Raw genomic sequence first — 24,057 nt, 5'->3', positions numbered from 1 at the left:
AAAATTTAAAAAAAAGATTAAAAAAAATCAGGCTGAATTTTTTTTTCTATTCTTGCTTTAAAATGAATATTAAATTTTGTCAAATGCTTTTTCAGTATGTTCTATGATTAACATGTATTTATTTTTTAGTATATTAAGGTGGCAAATTATTTGGATTTTCACATTTCAAATGTTAAACTAATTTTTCATTGCTAGAATAAAATATCCTTTGTCATGATGTATCACCACTTCTTACATTGTTAGATATGGTTTTCTAAGTTTGTATTTCTAATTTTTCATCTCTATCTATGTTTCTTGTCATATCTTTGTCTCATTCCCATATAAGATAGCATTGGCCTCAGAATGTGTACCTCCTCTTCAATTTTCTAGATAGACTTGCATTGAGTTGATATTCTTTGTTAAATATTGGTAGGATTTGTTTGTGGTATGTGTTTTATTTATCCCTTTTTTTTGGGGGGGGGGAAGAGGTTTTCAATTATAAATTCTATTTTTTTTTTAAATTACTATGGGGCTATTTAGTTTATATCCTTTTACTTTAGGTTTGGTAGGCTGTATTCTTTAAGAAGTTTGTCTATTTCATTTAAGTTATTGAATTTACTGTTATTAAGTTGTTCATGAATTCTTAATTTGCCTTTTTGTATTTATAGAATGTGTACTGATATTTCCATCTCATTCTTGATATTAGCATTTTGTATTTTCTCTGTTTTTATCCTGATCATTCTGGCTAGAGGTTTATCAATTTTTCTAATATTCTAAAAGATCATCTTTTGGCTTCATAGAGTTGTTTTTGTTCCATATTCTTAATTTTTTTTTTTTTTTAGTTGTTGATAGACCTTTACTTTATTTGTTTATATGTGGTGCTGAGAATCGAACCCAGTGCCTCACACATGCCAGGAAAGTGCGCTACCACTGAGCTCCAGCCCAGCCCTGTTTGAGATTTTTGACTTCCTATTTCATTGGTTTATGCTCTGTTCTTTATTATGTCTCTCCTTTGCCTTGCTTTAGGTATGTATGATTTGCACTTCTTTTTAAATTTTATTTATGTGGAAATTTAGATTGTGAATGAATTTGAGAATAATCTTTCATAGTACAGGCATTTATGATATAATTGTCCATATGTACTATTTTAGCAATATACTACACCTACCTACCTACCTTCCTTCCTTTCTTCCTTCCTTCGCTTCTCCTTCCTCCTTTCCTTTCCTTTCCCTCTCTCCCTCCCTCCCTCCCTCCCTCCCTCCCTCCCTTCCTTCCTTCCTTCCTTCCTTCCTTCCTTCCTTCCTTCCTTCCTTCCTTCCTTCCTTTGCTAGGGATTGAAACCAGGGTCTTCTGTATATTAGACAAGTGTTCTACCATTGAGGTACATCCCTAGCACTCACAAATTTTTAAATCTTGTATTTTCAGTTAAAAATACTTATTAGTTTTCTTTTTGAACTTTTGTTTGATTTGTAGGTTATTTAGAAAGTGTGTTGTTTCATTACCTAATGTTTTGACATTTTTCTAGACATATTTCAGATTTGATTTTTAAATGAATTCCACTGTATTCTGAGACTACTGTTGTGATGGCTATTTTTTTTAATACTTATTTGTACTTTTATTTGACTCAGTTGTGTATTCTGTTATGTTTTGGAGTCAATCTGTGTTATCAACTTGGTCCAATTTTTAATAGTAGTTTTAAATTTCTTTCCTACCTTTTTTTTGGTGGTACTGGGGATCAAACCTAGGGCCTTGGGCATGCTAGGCATGTGCTCTAACACTAAGCTACATCCCAACCCTGGAAATTTCTTATAGACACACATTTTTTTAAGTGCAGGATTTACAGAGTTAAAAACATGAAATTAGATGAAACCAAGTCTGTCTGACTTTCATGTTTCTGGTTTTGTTAGTTTTGTTTCTTTCTACAAAGAAAATGAATTAAATAAAACTTCATTAGCAAAAATGAAAAGCAAAAACACATTAACCTAAGTTGTAGACTCTTAGTGAACTTTATTTTATTTACTCATGTGTTTTGTGAGTTGTGTGAGTTTATTAATTCTGAAATATTTGGGGCCTACTATTTCCTCTACTTGTTGATGTTGTAAAAATATCTATTATCTTTACCTGTATTCCTGTACGCAGGTACTTGTGTTTATGCCATGAAGTATGTTTTTCCAAAGTGAAAAAACTTTAAGGGCAAATGTAATATTTGCAAATTTTATAAAATTTAAGCAATACCATACTAAATCATATAATGTTGAATTAAGTGGAGCTGAATATAATTTTGCTTTTAAATTTTATAGTTCACATACACTAAGTTTTTTAATTAATTTATTTAATTAAGCCTTAAAATATCCACAATATACTTGTGAGGCTCTCTCTTGCATGAGGTCAAATCTGAATGCTGCTTCTTTATCACACATCAGATTTTTAAAAAATCTACAAAATTGAATTATTCATGCTCATGACAATCAGTTTAGAGAAGCTTGAAAGGACGCTCTTTTATAACAATCTCTTTCTAATAATTCTTTCTGTATGAGAAACAAACAAACAAAAAAGTGCTAAGGGATTGGTAAATTCTTTTATACTTTACAGTTCTTTACCCTAGCAGAATAAGAGGGACCTACTGCTGAAACTGTGAGAAGTAGCTTCAAATTTCATTCAAAAGTAAATTTTTCTGTAATTAGAAACTAGATTTTCTTAAATTGACTCTTCATGCATTATGAATAGGTTTGAGATATTTTATAGTCCATTAAAGTTGGTTAGATCCTTTGAGTTGCCTCTTAAAAGAGTACTTTAATTATGAAAAACAGTTTGAAATGAGTCCAGTCCTGAGACAGATGGTTAAATTTATGTTTAAATAAATCCAAAATTTAAAAAATGAATGAGACTTTTTAAAGGCTCTCTTAGTTGATTTTTAAAATTTGAGTTAATCAAGAATGGTAACTGTCCTTCTTACACAGTAACTTAAACATCTGAATCATGTATGGGTAGTGAATGGAGGTCTTCTAGAGAACATTCTGGAATTCAAATGTATTTTGTTCTTCAACATATGGAAGAAATGCATTTTGGATATAGTAGTTACTAAAGGTCAGAGTGAAGTTCAAGCTATTGTTGATGAATAGTTCTATTGAAGACACCTGTGAGAGGTTTTTTCCCCCCTCTATTCGTTAATATATGATCTATCAGCAGCTAACTTATGGCATGAATGCTTTTCACTGCAGGGAACTTAATATGATAGACACTTTGCAAGGTTATGGCACTCTTAGTTATTAATCTAATTTGCATTAGGTTAAAGCTGTGCATGAATTGGAATGACAGTTAAAATATTATCATTAGATGCTGAAATATGATGTGGAATGGAACATGCTACATGATTTACTTGTATTCTTTATATAAACTTCTAAAAATATAGCAAAAGCACAATATTTTGATTTGTTCCTACTTGGCTTAAGTTTTGTTGAATAAAAAAATCTAAGTTCCATTTGGGGTATTGTTATATCTTTTGATTTTTCTATATTTTGTAGGTAAACTTCTTAGAAATATTAGTTCTGGACTTTCTTACTAGAAAGTTGATATCAGAAAGTAATATTGATAAAATAAGCAACATGATCTAAATATTAGATGAAAAATTATAATCTTTCTGTAACTTAATTTTTTTTAAATATTTATTTTTTAGTTGTAAACAACACCTTTATTTTGTTTATTTATTTATTCTTTTATGTGGTGCTGAGGATAGAACCCGGGGCCTTGCACGTGCTAGACGAGCACTCTACCCCAACCCCAACCCCTGTAACTTAATTTTTTAAAAAAATTATTTAAATGTAAATTTTATTTTTCAAATAATAATTTTCAATTCATGCATTTAAGAACTATTTATTGAGTTAGTGTTATGTGCTAGGCACTATTCTTTTAACCAGTGAGATTGTAGATAATAAAATAAACAGAAATCCCTATTTCTATTAGGCTTACAGTTTAGAGCAGAAGATAGTCAATAAAACAAATAGATGAAACATGGTATATTAAATGGTGACAAGTATGATGGGGAAAAACAAAACAAGGTAGGTGAATGGTGTGTTGGAGTGTGTTCAGGTTAGCCTCTTGGAGAAAGAGTCATTTAAATGAAGAGTAGAGGAAGGGGGAGTGAACCAGGTGATTACTTGGGGCAAAGAGTACTCTAAGTATAGGGAATAGCCCATAGGTCTGGAATTATGGTGACTGATGAGGGAAATGGTGTGGGGGGATGAGGTGAGGTCAGATAAGAAGTATGATGGTGGGTGGCAGGAGAGGCACAAATCATGTAGGTACTTGGTAATACAAACATTTTGGCTTCTGCTCTAAGATGGGAAGCCATTGGAGGGTTTTGAGCAGAGAAATGACACGAACTAATTTAACATTTTAAACATTTAGAATAAGTCTGGTAGCCTTATTGAGAATAGTTTGAGAGATGGGGGAGGGATGAAAATAACGATCATTTATTTCTAGGCTATTGCAGTAATCCCGGCAGGTGAGGTCATCCTGGATTGGACCTAGGTGGAAGCTGAATTGGTGAAAAACAGTCAAATTTGGAAGATTCTTATTATTTATGGTAGTTGTGTTCTATAAAGTCACTGTGAACACTGAATTAGCAAATACTGAGTCACTGCTCTTAGGGAACATACAATGTTTAGTTCTATAAAGTCATATTTTCTACAGTCAGTGAGTGCATAACTTTGTTCTGTATGTGTTTGCATTTAATGATATCTGTTAAATATGTATTGTTGGTTTTCATTGACCTCGCCACCAACAGTGTTATAACGCATGAGTGAACAAAGCTTATTGAACACATGCATTTTCTCCATTAAAGCACTTTATAGCTTTCTTGAGTATAGGAATACTAGATGGAACTTCAGGTGGGAATGCAAAATTGACTTATACACCATAATAAGTCATTTAGGCAAGAATCATAATTAGATGTAAAAATTAGTTGGTGAAAATTGGAGGTGTAACATGTCAAAGTTTTTTCTATAAGGTACTTATTAATTACAAAGGAAAATTAAATCATAACTTTACTGTGGAAAAATTGAGCAGATACTACCTTAACTAAACCTGAGGCAATTAATTTATAAAGGGGAAAAAGATTTTTTAGCTTATGGTTCTAGAACTTCCAGTCCAAGACTTTACTGCTTTGAGCTCTGGTGGGGAGTATGTGGTAGAGCACACCACTCACATCATGAGCTGGGAGGCAGAGAAAGACTGAAATACAGGTGTCCTATAATCTCCTTCAAGGGCATGCCCTCAGTGACCTAAGGATTTTCCATTAGGCCCCACATCTTAAAGATCCTACCACCTCTGAATAGTATCACCCTGTGGATCAAGCCTTTAACTTTTGAGGACATTCAATGGACTTTTGAGGGACATTCAATGCTCAGTTAAAGCACTTAGCAAAAGGCAGACATGCCTTTCTTTCTTATTTAACTCAAATACAGAGAAGGATAATTGAAGGTTGGAGTATAGGTGAGCCATTTTCATGTGACTTCCATCTCTCTGTCCAAGGAGGCTGCTCTGTTTTCTTACCATCTCCCAACCATGGATATTGTATTTGTCTGATCAGAATGGCCTAGACAACCAATTTATTTTCTCATAGTGCTGGAGGCTAAAAATTTGAGAGCAAAATGTTAACAGGTTGGTTTCTTCCAAGGCCTCTCTCCATCTAGGCTGGTCTTCATCTAAACTTCCTTTTTTTTTTAAAAAAAAAAAAAAAAAAAAAGAATACTAGTCATATTGCATTACGGCCAATATTGGTAAAGCATAATTGTAATTGTGAAATGATCTTGTAATTCCATTCATTTTACATATATTAATTTGTTTTTAAGATATATGAAGGACTTTTCCCTCTCTTCAATTTACTTTTTAAGTTTATATATTAATTTTACTGTATTAGTGTGAAGTTGTTGATTCATTTGTTATTCAGGGGTTAGAATCCTTTGTTATCATTGCCTGTTATCATGCTCATATTTGGCAAATAGGGACCACTTCAAACCGGCTCCTCTGTCTTTTTGATATATTCCCATCATTTGTTGAGTACTTATATTTTGGTTCATCTTATGCTTTTCATACTCCATTTTAAAAAAGAATCCTATTTCTTTTCAATGGGAGAGTGGTATTTAGAAAATAATATCTGTGGCCCTGGATGTGCTCATTGCTGCTCGAGTGTCATTGTTGTAAGTTTTCTCAATGGACTGAGCTAGGAAATAAATAAACATGCACTCATGTATTTCTGTGCCTTTTGTTATATTATTTGATTTATTTATTTAAAACTAAAGAGTAGGGGCTGGGGTTGTGGCTCAGTGGTGAAGTGCTCAGCTTGCCTAGCACGTGTGAGGCCCTGGGTTTGATCCTCAACACCACATAAAAATAAATAAATAAAATAAAGGTATTGTATCCAGCTACAAATATATATATTAGAAAAGGCCAAAAACCCTGAAAGCAAAGAGATGGTAAGAAAACAAAGCAGCTTCCTTGGACAGAGAGATGGAAGTTACATGAAAATGGCTCAGGTATACTCCAACCTTCAGGCACGGCGACACACCCCTGCAATCCCAGCAGCTTGGGAAGCTGAGACATGATACAAAGTAGGGGGTAGATATGTGGCTCTGTGGTCAAGTGCTCCTGAATTCAATCCCCTGTACAAACAAAACAAAACAAAACAAAACACACCAAAACAAAAAACTAAAGAGTTCACATTGATGTTTCTCATTCCAATCCAACATCATAAAGTTCATGCCATCTTCTCTTTTTTATGTACTTGTAATTTCTTTCTCTGACAATGAGAAACTTAGCACCTGTTATTCACAATGTATTGGCTTATTGACTCAATGCTAGAACACACAGAAAATAATTTCAGCTAATTTACGCTTCTGAAAGTGAAATTTAGAAACTACAGTTTGGTATTTTGTTAGGGCTATTGTCTTCAGTTTTCTTTTGTAGTCAAGTATTGATGCCACAGTCTGGCTGGGCACACAATCACGAGCCACCACACAGCTTGTAGATTCAAACAGCAACTCTTTATTCCCGAACTCACACCAGCCGTCTACAATCACTTTCTGGGGAAATCCAAGTTCTCTGCCCAAATCCACGTTCTCTGCCCAAATCCACCTCCACTGGGCTTCTATCTCCAAAATATACTGTCTGAATCCCGTGAGAACTCAAGGGGAACTCAGGCAGCAGGATACGCCCTATTCCCAGCAGGAATAATCTTAAACCTTAAACCTGGAACCTAAACCGGGAACGCCCTAATCCGCCTTGGTCCTTGAGCAAGGTCACCTACATTCAATGTCACTGCAACATGGGGTACGCTGGCAAGGAAATTGTCATACCTACTTGGCTAATGGCTCCCAGCATATTGATTTTCAAAGAATTTCATAAATCCCTTCTTTATATTAAAAATAATATAATAAATGCAAAAATAATGATGGAATTAAAAAAATTGTAATTTTCCAAGAACATAGATTAGTTCTTTATTCCCTATTCCTTTTGTTGTGGTTGTTTTCCACTGGAAATAGTTTTGTTCTTTTGCTTCTGTTGTATCCCATTTAAAAGTTTTTTCCCCTTTTTTTATCCTTGTTGATTTTGTTTATTTCTGACTGAAACTTGAATGGTTTCTAAAGTCAGAACTGTACAAAGATATATACTTAGGTAACTCTATCAAATTATTTTCCTCTTATTCATAAGCCCCATTACCATACATTGATATTCTTTACTTTGCTTTTCTGTTCAACAGTATATCCAAAAATATTTCACAATATTTCTGCACACAGATAGCTTTTCATGCTTTTTACATATGCATGGCATTTCACTGTAAGTTTATTCAAGCATGCTTCTGTGTATAGACATTTAACTTATTTCTAATTTCCCCAGATATAAATGCTTTTCGGCTTTTGATAGGATTAAGTCTTTTTTTCGGGGTTCAAGGGATACCAGGGATTTAACTCAGGGTCACTCAACCACTGAGCCATGTCCCCCGCCCTATTTTGTATTTCATTTAGAGACAGGGTGTCAGAGAGTTGCTTAGTACCTTGCTGTTGCTGAGGCTGGTTTTGAACTTGTGATCCTCCTGTCTCAGCCTCTTGAGCAGCAAGGATTACAGGCGTGTGCCACCTTGCCCAGCTGATCAGATTACGTATTGATAAGCCAATCATAAATTGAAAATATTGAGGTCAATCATATCTTTAATACACCTAACCTACTGAACATTGTAGCTGAGTAACACAGGACTTTGTAAAGTATCAATTATTTCCCCTCATAATTGATGAAGTGGCTGGCTGAGAAACGAAGCTTGCCTATGATTCCCAGCATCAGGAGAGAGTGGCATATCACATTTTGCTAGACCTGGGAAAGATCAGAACTCAAAATCAAAGTACAGTTTCTCCTGAATGTATATTGTTTTCACAACATTATAAAACTGAAAATCTGTAAGATAAACCATAGTGTACGACTATCTATATATGCAGTACTACCATGAATAACCTTGTACATGTGGTATTTGTGTGTGTGTGTGTATGTCAATGTATGTGAATGGAGGAATACTGTAAGCACAAAGTTCTAGATGTGTGATGGCTGAGTTCAAAGATAAATACGTATGCAGTTTTGTTCGATATTCCCAAGTTTCCTTCCATGAGACTTATATCGGTTTGCATTCCCACCCGAAATGGCAACAGTATTTGTTTTTTCTGGTGAAACAGTATTTGTTTCACCAACAGAGTGTTTGCTAATTTGGTAGGTAAGAAATAATATCTCAATGTAGTTTTAATTTGCATTTCTTTTATTATGAATGAAGGAGTAAGATTCACTTTTTATTAATTTAAAAATTGTGTGTGTGTGTGTGTGTGTGTGTGCATGAATTGCCTTTGACCCATTTTTTTTCTATTGAGTATTTGGTCTTTTTTTTTTTAATTTTACAACTCCTTTACATGTTAGAATTAGTAGCTCTTCATCTATTAATATATGGTGCAAATATTTTTGACTAGGTTGTCAGTTGTCTTTTGACTTTTTTTCTTTTAATTGATTTGCTGTGAGTAACATACCATTGTTTGTTCCATGAATCTGTGTGTCTACTGCTGACTCCCACGAAACTATGGCAGTCTAATTTATCACCTAGCAAGTAGAGTAAAATATCATACTCACCATGGCTCCTGACAAGGATTTATTTCTCCTTTTATTTTTTTTAGTTTCATTTTTTCTTTTTTCCCTTCAAGATCTCCAAATTTCAATATTTCTTGCTTTTTCTGTTCCCTTCAAAGTTTCCAGCTTTTCTTCCATTCAACCATTTCTCTCTCTGAAGCATTACCTTTCTAAGATTGCTTCCTTTGCCTTTTACATGCACTTTCAAGTCCTTTCCTGCTATAAGTGCTGTGATCTTTCACTATGCTTTTAAAGTGTTTTCACATGTAGGTGGATCTTCTTCTTCTTCTTCTTCTTTTTTTTTTTTTTTGATAGTGGTTTTAGATCACTCTTAATCATGCTGCTGTCACTTTCTTTAGTCCCTCCCATCCTCCTCCTTTCCTCTTTCCCTCCCATTTTCTCTCTTTCTCTTTTTCTTTGTTTCTTCCTTCCCTCCCTTTCTTTGTCTTTTCCTTCTTCCTACTTTCCTTCCTCCACAGAATGACCCTTGGTTTTCATGAATGTTTATAGTGAGAGCATGAGAAATCATTTGTAGGGATTTGTAATTTGTTTTTCTACTCATAGATAATTTTAAATCTGGACTTTTCCTGCCTGTTAGTTATGTTGATGGTGTGTGTGTGGGGGTGTGTGTGTGTGCGCGTGCGTGCTTGTGGTTATGATGCTGCTGCTGTCCTACTTACTTAGGATCCCTCATATTCACAGCTTTCTTATATAGATTTGGACATGGCATATTATTCAACTTACAGGTAATTTAAAAACTATGGATCAATCAAATCTAGCATTTTCTACAAGCAATGAAATGATATTACATTGAATTGGAGAGCTTGCTCTTTAAAGCTGTTTCATTGTGAAATGTATAAGATAGAACTATTTCAATTCCCAGAACAGTTTAAAACCTATAACAAATGTTCAATAAACATTTCTTTATTGATTTGCCAAATTTTCTTATTGCAGGAAATTTATCAAATGTAGCAAAGTGTAGATGTAGCCATTTTATTTTCTTCAATCTTTATAAGATGATACAATCACAATGTTTTTTGTTCTCCAAATTCTGTGCTTTGTTTAGCCTTTGCTATTAACTGAAATTTGACAGTTTTGTGCCATTTGATCTTCATCTCAACTGAATGAGTTAGGAAGTACAGATAGTTTTACTCCCAGGTTTAAATATTAGATGCTACAATTTAGATTAAAGGATTTGTTTGGAGTTGCACAACTAATCAAAGAAGTTAAGACTAAAGATGGCTTCTTAGCATTGTTCATGTCAGGACAACATTGTATAACATAGGTAGCCCTTTCATTGTTTCTACATATTACACTTGAATTCTATTTCCATGTGAAAAAACATATTTGTACATTTGGCCTAAGTAACTAAGACATTAAGATGAATTCCTATTCATTTTCTTATTACTCAGTGTATCTAGGATAGCAAAGTAAAAAGCTTAAACTTGAGGAGGAATGTTTGAAAATAAAGATGTAAGATGGAAAAATATTTAGTTACCCAAATCAAAGTAGATAATACTTGTAGAAAAAGTATTAATCACTTTTTTATTGTCAGGAAGCTTTCTACTATGATATTGAACAAAGGGTAAACAGAAGTTTATAATAAAAAATACTTGACTTCTAGACTAGCCTTTCTCTTATAAATGTCAGACTTACACAATTGAGTTTTGCTGGCTTCATAATAATGTTTATGGCATGACATGTTGTATACACACACTGTTATTACAAAACTTGAACAGATTTGTCAATAAGTGGTGGCACAAGAATTATAATGCAGTCTCTTTGAGAATTTCATTATGTGGAGGAGGAAAAATTGGATGTTTTCCTCCCTGTTAATTGATACAGAACAGTTCCATTCCCTGCTTTATTGCCTCTCAGCACCTAAGGAAAAGTATATATCAACTGAGATTCTTTGTCAATAAGAATTTTTTCACTATAGAGTGAAATATTATACTACCTGTAATATTTCATATTGAGAAAATTAAAAGTTAAGAAAGTATGTAAGTGATCTGAGATATTCTGAAATAGATATTTGGGAAGAATTGTGCTAGATAGCTTTTGCAATAATTTTGTTAACTGAAAGGAACTAAAATGTTATTTATACTTGTGGTTTTTCATATACTACTAACATTTTTGGGATTTATTTGTATAGTCTCTATCAGATCTTAGATGTTTATTTTAAAACAAATTAGAAAAATGTACAGTTGAATCCCTTTCCAAATCATGGCAAGTAGACATGTTTTTAAAACTCTTTATTCATACCTACAAGGGAAGGAGGAAGATATAGATAGGTAGTGTGCATACTATAAGCATACCACACAACTGAATATAGAAGTATATGTAAGTGTTAGAATATCCTTTCTCCCAAAAAACCTAATATAAAACCTCAAATTCAATATTAAACATCAAGGTGTTTTTGAAGAATTTATTGTTATTATTTTAATGTAATGAATTCTGCATTGGATGTTTTCTTCAAAGGCATCTAATTTTTATTTTGTTAATAACCATTGTTTAGCTGATAATAATTAGATTTTGGCTATATTACTCTTCTTCCAATTGTGTCAGACACTGTACCTAATAAAGAAAAAAAAGCATCTGGGAAATTCTGAACTTTTCCCATGTTATTTTGTATTATAAAATCTTAGTGAGTTTTTTTTATTTTGTGAATCATTCTGCACCAGATAGAAAGACAGATGGGTAGTGTGAAGTTCAAAAATCTGGGCAAATAGGAAGACAGACGGATGGTTTAAATGGTTTAACTATCTCCATGAAAATGTTTGTGTGGACAGCATGACTCTTGAAGTTATACTAAAAATTTAAGGAATTAATTAGGTATAATAGAGTTCATTAAAAAAATAATAATGTTTGAAAAATGTGACATTAAATATGGAATTCATTAGTTATGCCTTTTGAACTGCCAATAACAACAAATTAGAATAAAATACTCAATTACTCTTGCTTAGAAACTATTTGCTTTACTTTCTTATTATAAACTTGTAGACTGTTAGAAAAGTTTTTATTACTTGGAACTAATTTATCTGGATACTTCTACATGATCTTTGGAACTGTTGGCAGATGAATTTGTTTAATTTCAAGTAACAGAAACAAACTAGCTTTAAAAATGGTGAATTAAAACAAAAGACAAAGACATCAAAAACCTTAAAATGGTCCTTAGGGCAGGAATATGACTGCTCTGGCAGCTTCTGTACCAGGAGGTAGTGAACTTTTCACTCATTTTCAGGCATTAGTGTTGCTTAGCTTCTAGCTGAGATGGTTTTCTTTATGATCTGGTGGGGGATCTTGGATTTTGGGAGTCAGCTTCATAAAGGAGTCTCTATCTTTTGTAGGTAGAGAGAAACAGGGATGATTATTTTTATAGGAAGGCTTCACCGGCTGTAGATGTGTCAATTGCATTAATTCTTGGGGATATAATGAAATGTATTTCTGCAAGAATAATGCTAAGGCAACGTTCTGTGACAAAATTATTATAGTAACAATATGTGGGATGATGTTCCTCAGAATGTTAAAAATCATTCATAATTAGTATTATTGAAGTGATTTACTAATTGCTAAGTTAATAAGATTATCCCACATGCATGCAGAATAAGTCAAAATGTCTCTAGGGATTTATGTTAACTGAGGCAAACAAATTATTGGGTTCTGATTAACAATTTTTAGAAATTCAAAGTTCAAGTAAAATAGAATTTTTTTAAAAAAATCCTTGGGTATACCTCAAAGTGAGCAGAATTATTGATATTTAAGTTATATATGATTATTATACTGGTTCATGACATAAAATGGTTCATCCTATGGGTTGTAATAAAAAAATATGAAAAACCACCTCTTTAGTGGTTTAAGTTTCGTTCCACCCCCCCCCCCCCCCGTGATTTTCTTCAGGTACAAACTAAATTAAAATACTTCTTCCCCTCCTGCTACTCTTAGTGGTAGAATCTGTTTCCAGTCAGAAGTGAAAAAAATTAGGAAAGATATTCTGGAAAAAAAATTATTTTCTCATGAGAAGTTCTTAATGTTTTAAAGTAATATAGATCTTTTGTGGCAACATTTTGTGAAATACCTTGGGCAGTTATTCAAATGTGTGCAGGAGCCACCTAGTAATGGGCTATGACTAAAGAATTGTATTCTGAAGAATAATCAGGTGCACCTCTCTAGGAGGTGATGGTTATATGACTTGGAAATACTAGAATTTGTTGGTAGTAGAGATATACTAGTTTGATGGAAATTATACACACACATACACAAACACACACACACATATACAAATATATGAAGCTATCAAAAATTCTTAAGATCTATTTCTGGGGTCAGGATTAATTGGCAGAACTTCCTTGGAAGGAGAACAGAAATTAATATTTTTAAAAAAATTTCTTAAGCTGAATTGATAAGAAATATTTATTTGAATTGTCCCCAAAGTTCAAGATTTGCTTAAATGTTCTATTTTTCCTATGTTCACATATGAACACTTGACCAGTGAATCTCCACATCATGTAAAACCACAAGAATGGGATCCTAATTAGAATAAATTACGCTCCATGTATGTATAATATGTCAAAATACACTCTACTGTCATGTATATCTAAGGAAATCAAATAAAAAGTTTGATAAATTTACATGTTCATTCACTTACATTGGCAATCTATAAATACTTTCTATATTGTTTTAGTTGAAAAAGTACAAAAAAACTTTAACTCATGACATTTTTGGTATCTCTCAGACCTCTCCCAATTCAAGTCTCAATTTCTGTGCTTGGTTATCAAGTCATTTAGCACCTAGAGTGGTCCTTCTCATCAGATATATTTCCTCCCTCCTTTCCTCAATACTCTCATAGTCTTTCCTTGCCTGTGTAACATTGCTTATTCTTTTTTGTGACATGGAAAAAATATCAATATTTATCAATAAATTCTATTTATTTATTTATTTATTTATTGGTTGCTCAAAACATTACAATGATCTTGACATATCATATATCATACATTTGATTCAAATGGGGTATGAATTCTTATTTTATTCTTTTTTTTTAATACAGTAGAATGCTTTATTTGAAAACTATCTCTATAAGTCTTATCTAGAAAACCAGAGTGGGGCCAGTGTGGTGAAAATGGACATGGGGTTGCTTGGGGTCCCTAGGATTCCTAGAGCATCGCTTAAAGGCAGCTTATCTACTAGGTTGGCACTTAATGTGAAATGTTTAGTGGCTGCCATGATGCTTAAGGCCCTGGCGTTGGGTTTGAGGAAAGTGTAATTGTAGCAGACCCATTCTGAGTAGGTCAGTCTGGGGAAGGGCAGCACGACACAGGCCTATCATAGGCACTGGGGTGCTGGTCTGTTTGTCCTCAGTACCACCTGCCTTACTTAACCCTCTGGTCAAGTAGCCATAGCCTGTTAGTCATAGGGTAGAAAACTTATCTTCACTGTCTAACAATTAATGAGTTTGATCTTCAATGATATGGATTACGAAGTTGAAAGCTGTAGCAACTCTTTTTTTCTTGCCCTTATAAAAGGAATCATCTGGTGTATTTGTGTATCAACAAAGGTAGATTGTTCAAGTTTGTATTCTGTATTTGTATTCTGGTATAGGATCAACAACAGGTCTGTACACTGACCTTAAAGCAAGGAGCTGGGGGATGATTTACAGTGGAATCACCAAATGGATCTCCTTCTCACAGATGTCAGGGATCACTTCCATTAGGGAGTTACCATGTGCACAGTATTCTGGCCAAACACCTGGAACTCGTAGTAGATGAGCTGCTCCCAAAAGACCTTGTTTGTTTGGATGATGGGCCAGCTTGACTTGGTCCATATGTGGGCATCTTGCTTGGTACTTCACTGGGTAAGCAAGGCACAAAGTGATTGAGAGATTCACCCCCAGCAGCACACTGTTAGCAGCATAAGGCCCTGCTTCATTTCCACATTGTAAATGTGGTCGGTGATGGGGTCAAAGAAGACAGAGCTGTGAGATGGGTGCATTAACCACAGGCAGCTGTGTGTACTGGATATCCTCATAGAAGGTATTACCACTTCCTCCCAGATGTTGATGATGAGGTGATATGGTTTCTGGACAGCAAGAGCTTGTTTTTGGCAGCTATACCATTGCTGATATAGAGGCTTCTGGTGATCTTTGAGAGGCCAGTGACTGAGGGCTACTAGAACTGAACCTGGAAGGTACACAGAGGCACTGTCATCAAGGGTGTGGGTCAGCAGTTGGCCACATGTGAGGCCTGCATCTTTCTGCTAGGTTGTGTCCATGGAAAATTTAAAAGCATGTTGTGAGCCTGGCATGGTGGCACAGGTCTATAATTCCAGCAACAGAAAAGGCTGAGGCAGGAGGATGGCAAGTTCAAGACCAGTCTCAGCATTTTAGTGAGTTCTTCTCTACTCTAGGAGTGTGATGGGATTAATTCTTGAAGCAGTGGCACTGCAAATCCCCCAGCAAGGGTATCTGAAATAAAGACCAGTTCAGGTCCTGGCCACAATCTCCACTGGCTCAGTACTCTGGTTTCTGTAGCAGTGATTTCTCTTCATGGGGAAGAATTGGCTGTCCAGGACTTCAGAGAAATCTCAGCTTCTCTTCTATTCCAAGTGCAACTCTGCCAGTACTTACCAGGTTATCACAGCCCACCTAGTGGAGAAGTACCAATATTGCTTATTTTTCTGCCTGTGTTGCTATTCTAATTTAGCAGGCTCTATGTCAACCCAAAGTACATGTATGAAGACATGGGGAGAAAAAAAAAGAACCTTGTTTTTAAATACTGAATTTCAAATGTTTAGCATAGTTTCTAGTAGTGTTCAGTTAATAATATTCATTGAGAGGGACAAACTATTGTTCTTTACGTCATATACTTTTCCATACATGCCGTATATTTTAAGGTCTATTTTCTCCACAAAGCCTCCTCTGGCTAACCTTGGCTTTATTAATATCTCAAACATAGACCTCAACATTTAACATTATTTACAGCCATTTTTGATTTCTTGGTTGTACAATTTCATGTGCACTGCTATTCTGATTTGGTTTAAGCTTCTTGAAGATGAGAGGATCAAGTATCAGTATTTTTTGTGTTGTACATACATTTTGATTCACCGAATATTTAATGTACATCATGCCCCCTTCATAGCAACCTGCATGCTAAATACACATAAATAGTACTTTATATAAAGCCTAACACATAATATGAAACCAAAAAATCTTTAGTTTATTATTCATAAAATGTGTGAAATAAAATAGTGGTAATTCAGATGGTACATAGTGAAGAAAAAAACTTTTCCTTACCTTTTTGCTAACTTTCTTCACTCTTTATTTCAGGGAAGGAAACAGAAAAGGCCAAGGAACGTTATGACAAAGCTACAATGAAACTTCATATGTTGCATAATCAGTACGTATTGGCACTAAAAGGGGCACAGCTTCATCAGAATCAGTATCATGACACCACACTTCCTCTGCTTCTGGATTCCTTACAAAAGATGCAAGAAGAGATGATAAGAGCTCTGTAAGATATGTTTCCTATTCATCATAAAATCACATTGAAAATTATTTCAAAATATTTTCTACCCCAGTTAAGCTTCTGCTCTGTGAGTTTTGTTATTACCCAGCACAATGGGTATGTCAGATCTGTGTAATCTTCTTCCTTCATTTTGGGATCATCTACTAAACCTTCTGGCTAGCCCCCAAATGGATCTTCTATCCTGTGTTTTTGTTTTGTTCCAGTTAGCTGAATATTTAAATTTAAAAAAAAAAAAATTCATTGGTTGACATATTCCCTGTTCCCAAAAGATTGAACATTGAAATCTTGAATGAAATTTTGAACTGAGAAGCTTTAAGGAAATAATTTTTTGAAGGTTTATTTAGGCTTCTTGCTATTTATTTATTTTTTGGTATGGGGTTAAAATCAACAAATGCTTATTGAGGTTTTACTGTATACAAATTATACTACTTGCTACTTAGGGATATAGAGATGTGCAGGCACAATTTTTCTTTAAGGAGCTAGCAGTAATCAATAAGTCACTTGCACACACATTTACCATATACATTGATGTAAGACAATAGAAAATGGTAAGCCACATGTTGGTGGACTTCATCTCCCTTTATTAGTTGATTTTGCAATTTCCAACTGATAGATTCAAATTTCTTTCACTGAAAATGTGTTTAGGGGAATTCTTCCATGTTAGAGTTGCTGTGCATTAGAAGTAGGGTTAGGAAAGAGAGAAAGGAAATGAGATAGTAATGAAGGAGTGTTAGAGAAGAAGAAATAAGTGTTGGATTATCTCTCAGATCGAAATAAATTTCATAAATCATGGTGAATTATGAGAAAAGGAACTTGGGTCAGTTCGGATTCTTATATTTAATTAATTTATCTGTAATTATGTAAATTAGAAAATGAATTCTTAGTCTAGTGTACTTTGAAATGTAGCGGTAAATTAATATGAAAGGTAATTGTGAGCATTTTTCAAGTTTTAAGAGGAATCCTGAATTGGGCTTGGTGGCACACAGACTGTAATCCCAACAGCTCTGGAGGCTGAGGTAGGAGAATCACAAGTTCACAGCCAGCCTTAGCAACTTAGTGGGACCCTAAGCAACTTAGCAAAACCCTGTCTCAAAATATAAAATAAAAACGAGCTGAGATGTGGCTCAGTGGTTAAGTGCCCCTGGGTTCAATCCCTGGTTAAAAAAAATGTGGGACAGCTTGAATAGTTAATGAGTGCCAAAGAAACTATTAGAGTAGAATGATAATTTCTAAAACAAAGCTATAACAAATTGTATATTATGTTGTAGTTTGCAGAGCACTTTCATGTGCGTTTGTTCATAAACTCATTTGTCCTGTCCAGTATCCTGAAGAGTTAGGAAGATCAGTTTATAGCCAGGGTTTATTTGTGACAGATACATCAGTACTGGCTGAAGATCACAAAGCTAAGAGGTGGACTTGAAATGAGGTCTACTGATTATCTCAACATTCTTTCCATCAATATATTAGTGGGTTGACTGGCATGTTCCCCAAATTTATATGTACCTTTATGACCTTGCTTGGAAGTAGGTCTTTGTAGATGTAGTAAGTAGTTAAGGATATCAAGATGCGATTGTTCTGGATTTAGGGTAGTCTTGAAATTCAATGACTATAGTCTTTATAAGAAGAAAGTACTCAGGGGAATGCAAACATGGGTAGCTATTTGAAGACTGAGGTAGAGTTTGGAATTAGGCTGCCACAAGCCAAGGAATACGTGGTATCAACCAAAACTGGAGATTTTAATTGTATTAGGAATTTCTTTTTTACAAATTAGAAAATTCTAAAATGTTGCAAATTGTGCTGGATCACACATTTGCTATTTGATTAATTATACAGAAAGGGAAATGTTTAAAATGTTTCCTAATACCTGTTACCCTGATATTAATTAACCTTAGTAAATGGCTTCATTGTTGCTTTTGAACAACTCTCTGATGTCTAACAGATTCAGTACAACTACATCTCTTTGTATTATATTGTCCCATTCACAGAGAAACATTTCAGATAAGGGATCTAGGTTCCCAGTATTTCTTAGACAACAATGACTTCCAGAACCTCTGAAATTAGATCAGATTTGTCTTTGCTGCCTTTCAGACTCTGCTTGACTTACTTTTGCTTCTCCTTATGTAAAAGTGTGAAGGTAAATAGATGTATATACTTGTTTAAAGGTCAGACTAAATTTTAGATGATAAAATTTTAGAAGAAATAAATTTTAGAGAAAATAAAGTATTTTTAATTACCTTGAATATGTAAACTTTTTATTATTGATAAAATAGTGAAATATATACTTAAAATATTTAATTCATAAATTTAGTTGCTTTACTTTAAATTACATAATTTTGGTTGAGGAATATTTTCTTTCCTACCCTCCATTTGTCAATGAGTATTTTTCAAACTGTTGACATGGATTTTCAGTAATAGGTCTTCAAGATAACTAGAACATCCTTTTGGGACAAAACATTCCCATAGCATATTTTCTTCACTTTGCAGTACATTATTTTATACTAACATTTAAAAAATTCCAAGTTTGATGTTACCACTGAAATTGAATCCCTGAATCCCATGTGATAAGTACCCATTCATGTACTGTTGGGAGAGATTGCTGCCCCCTCCCTGGCATCAATCCCAGTTTGCTTTAAGGGTGAATATTAATGATTCCTACATCAAAATTATTCAGTAATTTCCATATTGTAATCATTTTAGTCCCAGAGATATTGACTAAATATCTATTTTAATTTTTCTGTCTTTTTTTCTTTAAATTGTATCTGTCAAGTGACTTCTGTAGTAATTTTAAACTAGCATTGCCTGAACCAGTTTTAATTTTTTTAACCCAAATACTTTATTAAAGTAGTAGAGAGAATACTTTATAATAAAGGAGCTTTGTGAGTAATGAATTTGATTTATGAATAATGATTTGAGAAAAGAAAAATAAGTAAAAATAAATAAATGCTATGTATTTATTTGAGACATATGTAGAATAACATTATCTGTCCACAGTTGCTGTTGGAGCCATTAATGACCAATGACACTTTTTTTTTTTTAAGTTGTATATGGCACAGTACCTTTGTTTAATTTATTTATTTTTATGTGGTGCTGAGGATCAAACTCAGTGCCTCATACATGCCAGGCAAGCACTGTACCACTGAGCCACAACCCCAGTCCCCAATGGCATATTTTTATAACACAGCAGTTTAAAGAAGGGGATTGGTCTTTGTGACAGAATATTTTTTTCCTTTTGCATTTATTAGATCTTTCGAATTATTAGGCTAATAACTTTGATAACCTTTTTTGCTATTGAATAGAGGTCAGGAGAAAAGGTTTAAATGTCATTGAAGGTATAGAACTAGGTATTATTTACAAAAAAGAAAAAAAGCTCCAGGAGCATGACAAGAACCAAGAAGTAGGGCATTTGAGAAGTGGCAGACACTGGAGAGGGATATTTAGAAGACAGGAGTTGATCAGAGGTCCATGTTATGGAATCCAAAATTTCTATGAGAATATTTTAAGATCTAGAAAATTATCAACACTGGCTCTGTATTTTGGACCTGTTCAATACATGTTTGAAAAGGTAATGCCTTTTTAAAGTTCATTTGCAATGATTGTAGTTATTAAATGTAATCCCTCTTCTGTATTCTCCAGGTATGAAATAACATGTGCCTGAAACCCCCATTTGTAAATTCTGGTAGTACATTTCTATGTCTGTTGTTCTGAATCCTTCTTGGGTCTGTATTTTTTTTTTTTTTTTTGGATAAAATTTTAAAATGTTATAAAATTTTATTTTTGTTTTCAGAAAAGGAATATTTGATGAATACAGCCAGATAACCAGTCTTGTTACAGAAGAAATAGTGAATGTTCATAAGGAGATTCAATTGTCAGTTGAACAGATAGATCCTAGCACAGAATACAGTAATTTCATAGATGTTCACAGGTATGATATTTTCATTCCTCTTTAAATATTTTTGAAAATATAATTGTTCTGCCATATAATATTTAATAAAATTAAGACAAGAAATATTTAAGAATATTTATTACAGATTCATTTGTCTGATTTTGACTTTAAAAGACTTTCTCAATGTTGATAACTATTTATTTATATAATTATATTTAAAAATTCATTAATTATTGTATTATTGCTTTAATCCACATTTAGTATATGAACTTATTCTTCTTTTTTAACATTTATATAGAATACTGTGAATTTACATGTGCATTAAACTTCTCAGATACCAGTTACTTTTTTTCATCTATGCATCTTATTTTAAGCATATTAAAATTGTGATGGGATGAAGCAGGTTAATATTTGTTTTTTGTAGAGAAGGAAAGTAAAGCTGAAGTTACTTGGTTAGACCTTTGGGTGTATTTGTACTTATACTTTCTGTGTTTACTTTGTTAATATAATTTTGAATAAGAATAAATATTCTGCCTTTGGTGTGTACTAAGATATATTTTGTTAATATGCTAATATTGATCAGAATTATTTGGCATACTTTACTAGAACAACAGCTGCTCAAGAACAAGAAATTGAGTTTGATACTTCCTTATTAGAAGAAAATGAAAACCTTCAGGCAAATGAGATCATGTGGAATAATTTAACAGCAGAAAGTTTGCAAGTAATGTAAGTATTTAGAAAATCTGAACAGTTTAAAGATTAGTCTTATTGTTATCTTATAATTTATCATATTTAAATCCCCCATTTTTCAAATAATAAAAAGTAAATTTGTTTAGAGTGACATATTTTGAGAAATATATTAATTTTACTCATTGTCACTAATTTTGATAATTCTGAAAATCAAAGTTTTGTGATGTTAAATTAATTTGCCTAATTATTGCTAATATTTTATATTGGAATAATGATTTATTTTTCAAAGAGAGAGAGAGAGAGTGTGTGTGTGTGTGTGTGTGTGTGTCTGTGTCTGTGTGTCTGTGTGTTTTGTTTTGCAGTACTAGGGATTGAACTCAGGGGTATTTGACCAGTAAGCAGTAATCCCATCCCTTTATTTATTTATTTTTTAAATTTTGAGATGTTCTAAATTGCTGGAGTTGGCCTTGAACTTATGATCCTTCTGCCTCAGCCTCTCAAGAGGCTGGGATTATAGGTGTTTGCCATTGTGCTTGGCAACATTTTATCTCGTTTTATCCTCACTACTTATTGGCAGAACCATTTTGGAAATAAGGACACTAGTTGTTAGAGATAGGAGAGACATTGATGTCAGAACATTTAGCACAGAATTTGAGTTTTAATTGAGTTCTCTCTAGAATCAAGGATGTCTTCTATTATAGAAGTGTCTACAAAATCAGTTTCTTCTTTGTTGTTTCTGTTACATAAAGTTTTAAAGGAGTTTTAACAAATCTTATTGTGTCTTTTAGTATTTTTCAAATGTTAAAGGCAATTAATAGTGCTTTTTGAATTTATAAAATATAACTAAGACCACTATACTGTTAAATATTTAACATCTCCTGATTTTGTTCAGGGATAACACAAAGAAATGTATTTGTTTATTTAGGTACTGGGGATTTAGCTCAGGGGTGCTTAATCTCTGAGCCACATCCTCAGTCCTTTTTGTATTTTATTTAGAGACAGGGCTCCTTAAGTTTCTTAGGGCCTTGCTGAGTTGCTGAGGCTGGCTTTGGACTCGTGATCCTCCTGTCTCAGCCTTCCAAGCTGCTGGGATTATGGGTGCATGCCACAGCACCTGGCCAAGAAATATTTATTTATTTATTTATTTTTTAAGTTTTAAAATATATTTTTTAACTATTTAAAACATTTTTTATTAGTTGCTCAAAACATTACAATGTTCTTGACATATCATACATTTGATTCAAATGGGGTACGTAATCTTAATCTTATTTTTCCACGTGTACAGATTGCAGGATCACATTGGTTATACAGCTACGTTTATACATAGGGCCATACTAGTGATACAAGAAATATTTATTAATAAGCATTGTAACTGCTTATCTTTGTGTCAAAACCATAGCTAGAAGTGGTTATGTACTCATTTTTCTTCAATATTGAACTTGTAAATTATTTCACTTATCAAATTTTATCTCCAATAACATTATTCAAAAGTTCTCATCTAATGTAATTAATCTCCTTCAGTTATTCAGTAACATTTTAGTGGTATATATAATTATCTCAGGTAGGATTGTAAAATTAGTTTTGTAAAAATTAGTTTGTAAAGGTGTTTGAAATATCTGCTCAGATAGAATTGAAGGAACTAACAAATGCTTTTGCACAAATCACCTGTTCAAGATGTGGGTTTAGTAACTATGGTGACCTGCCACTGGTGAGAGGAGTAGAGGCATGGGAGTATCCTGAATTATATTTTTCTGGCAGCTATATTACATTTCTTGAAGCTGTTCCCCAAGTTTTTGATGCCCTCTACAGGGGTCTCTTTGACTATTGACTTTGGCCATTGACATTTACAATGAGAGTTATTTCTAAACTGGCAGTTTTCACCTGGGCAGATTTTGTCCTCCAGGGAACATTTGACAATTTCTGGAAAAATTAGCCACTGATGCTACTAAGTATCCCATGGTGTACTGGACAGTTTCCCAGGACAAAGAATTATGTGGCAATAATATCAATAGTGTTGAGGTTGAGAAACTGTACTGTGTAAGCAACAAATGCATTGAACTCATGGTGCAAGATGGTTGGTAGAGTTTCTGAATTCCTGTGTAATGAGATATTCCATTTTTTAATTCATATATTACATGGTAAAATATGACATAAACTGCCCCTGATTTTGTTATCACTATCTTGCTCCCAGATAACATATTTAGTTAACAAAATAATTTTGCTATGTATTTAAAGTTGTAAAGGTTAGTACCTTCAAGAAGTTTATACTGAAATTGATAATTTACTTAATAAACTCCAAAAAGAATGAACATATAAATATTGGGTTATATAATGTGGTAAAATATAAAAAGCTACCTGTTATAAGCTTATGTAATCAGAGATTTTATAACTGAAGAAGAATTTGGTTTTTTTTTTTTCTTTTCAGGGTATAATGAGGATAGAATTAGTTATACTTATAAATCATTGTTTCTTAATCATGGTGATAAAACAGTGAACAAAATATCATAAATTAAGATAATAAATCTTTGTTAATGTGCTGTAAGATTTAATTGCTTACATCTTACTGAGGAAAAAAATTGAGCTACATTTCATTGCATTGTCTTCAGGATGAGTTTAAGATTACGGTTTCTTCAAGAATTTTATTCCAAGAAAGAGTCATTTGATATGTTTATTGGAAATGTTAAGATAAATTTAAGGTATTTGAATGTAAGAGTTACTTTTTTGTTAATGTAGTGTTAACACGTTAGAGTTAACACCTATACTTTCCTGAAGACATTAAAATTGTTAATTTATTGATTGTATTGAAATATTTCATTAGGAATGAAAGGA

General features: G+C 33.2%; 1 protein-coding gene and 1 pseudogene across 5 annotated transcripts in view; one reads left to right on the top strand and one right to left on the bottom strand.

The window, feature by feature from the left end:
- Fer (FER tyrosine kinase) overlaps nt 1–24,057 on the top strand; it is a 438,465-nt gene that overhangs the window by 68,082 nt on the left and 346,326 nt on the right. For all 5 annotated transcript variants that reach the window (XM_071612350.1, XM_071612351.1, XM_071612352.1 and 2 more), the window contains 3 exons: nt 16,457–16,640; nt 20,440–20,577; nt 21,145–21,264. In XM_071612350.1, the coding sequence (XP_071468451.1) occupies nt 16,457–16,640; nt 20,440–20,577; nt 21,145–21,264 (442 nt within the window). The remainder of the gene's footprint in view (nt 1–16,456; nt 16,641–20,439; nt 20,578–21,144; nt 21,265–24,057) is intronic.
- LOC114086434 (dual specificity protein phosphatase 18-like) lies at nt 14,786–15,338 on the bottom strand (annotated as a pseudogene).

Source organism: Marmota flaviventris, chromosome 5 (genome assembly GCF_047511675.1).
Source record: "Marmota flaviventris isolate mMarFla1 chromosome 5, mMarFla1.hap1, whole genome shotgun sequence".
In the NCBI taxonomy this organism is placed as follows: Eukaryota; Metazoa; Chordata; class Mammalia; order Rodentia; family Sciuridae; genus Marmota; species Marmota flaviventris.
The sequence above is the reverse complement of the archived record's forward strand: the minus strand, read 5'-3'. Positions and strand labels throughout refer to the sequence as shown.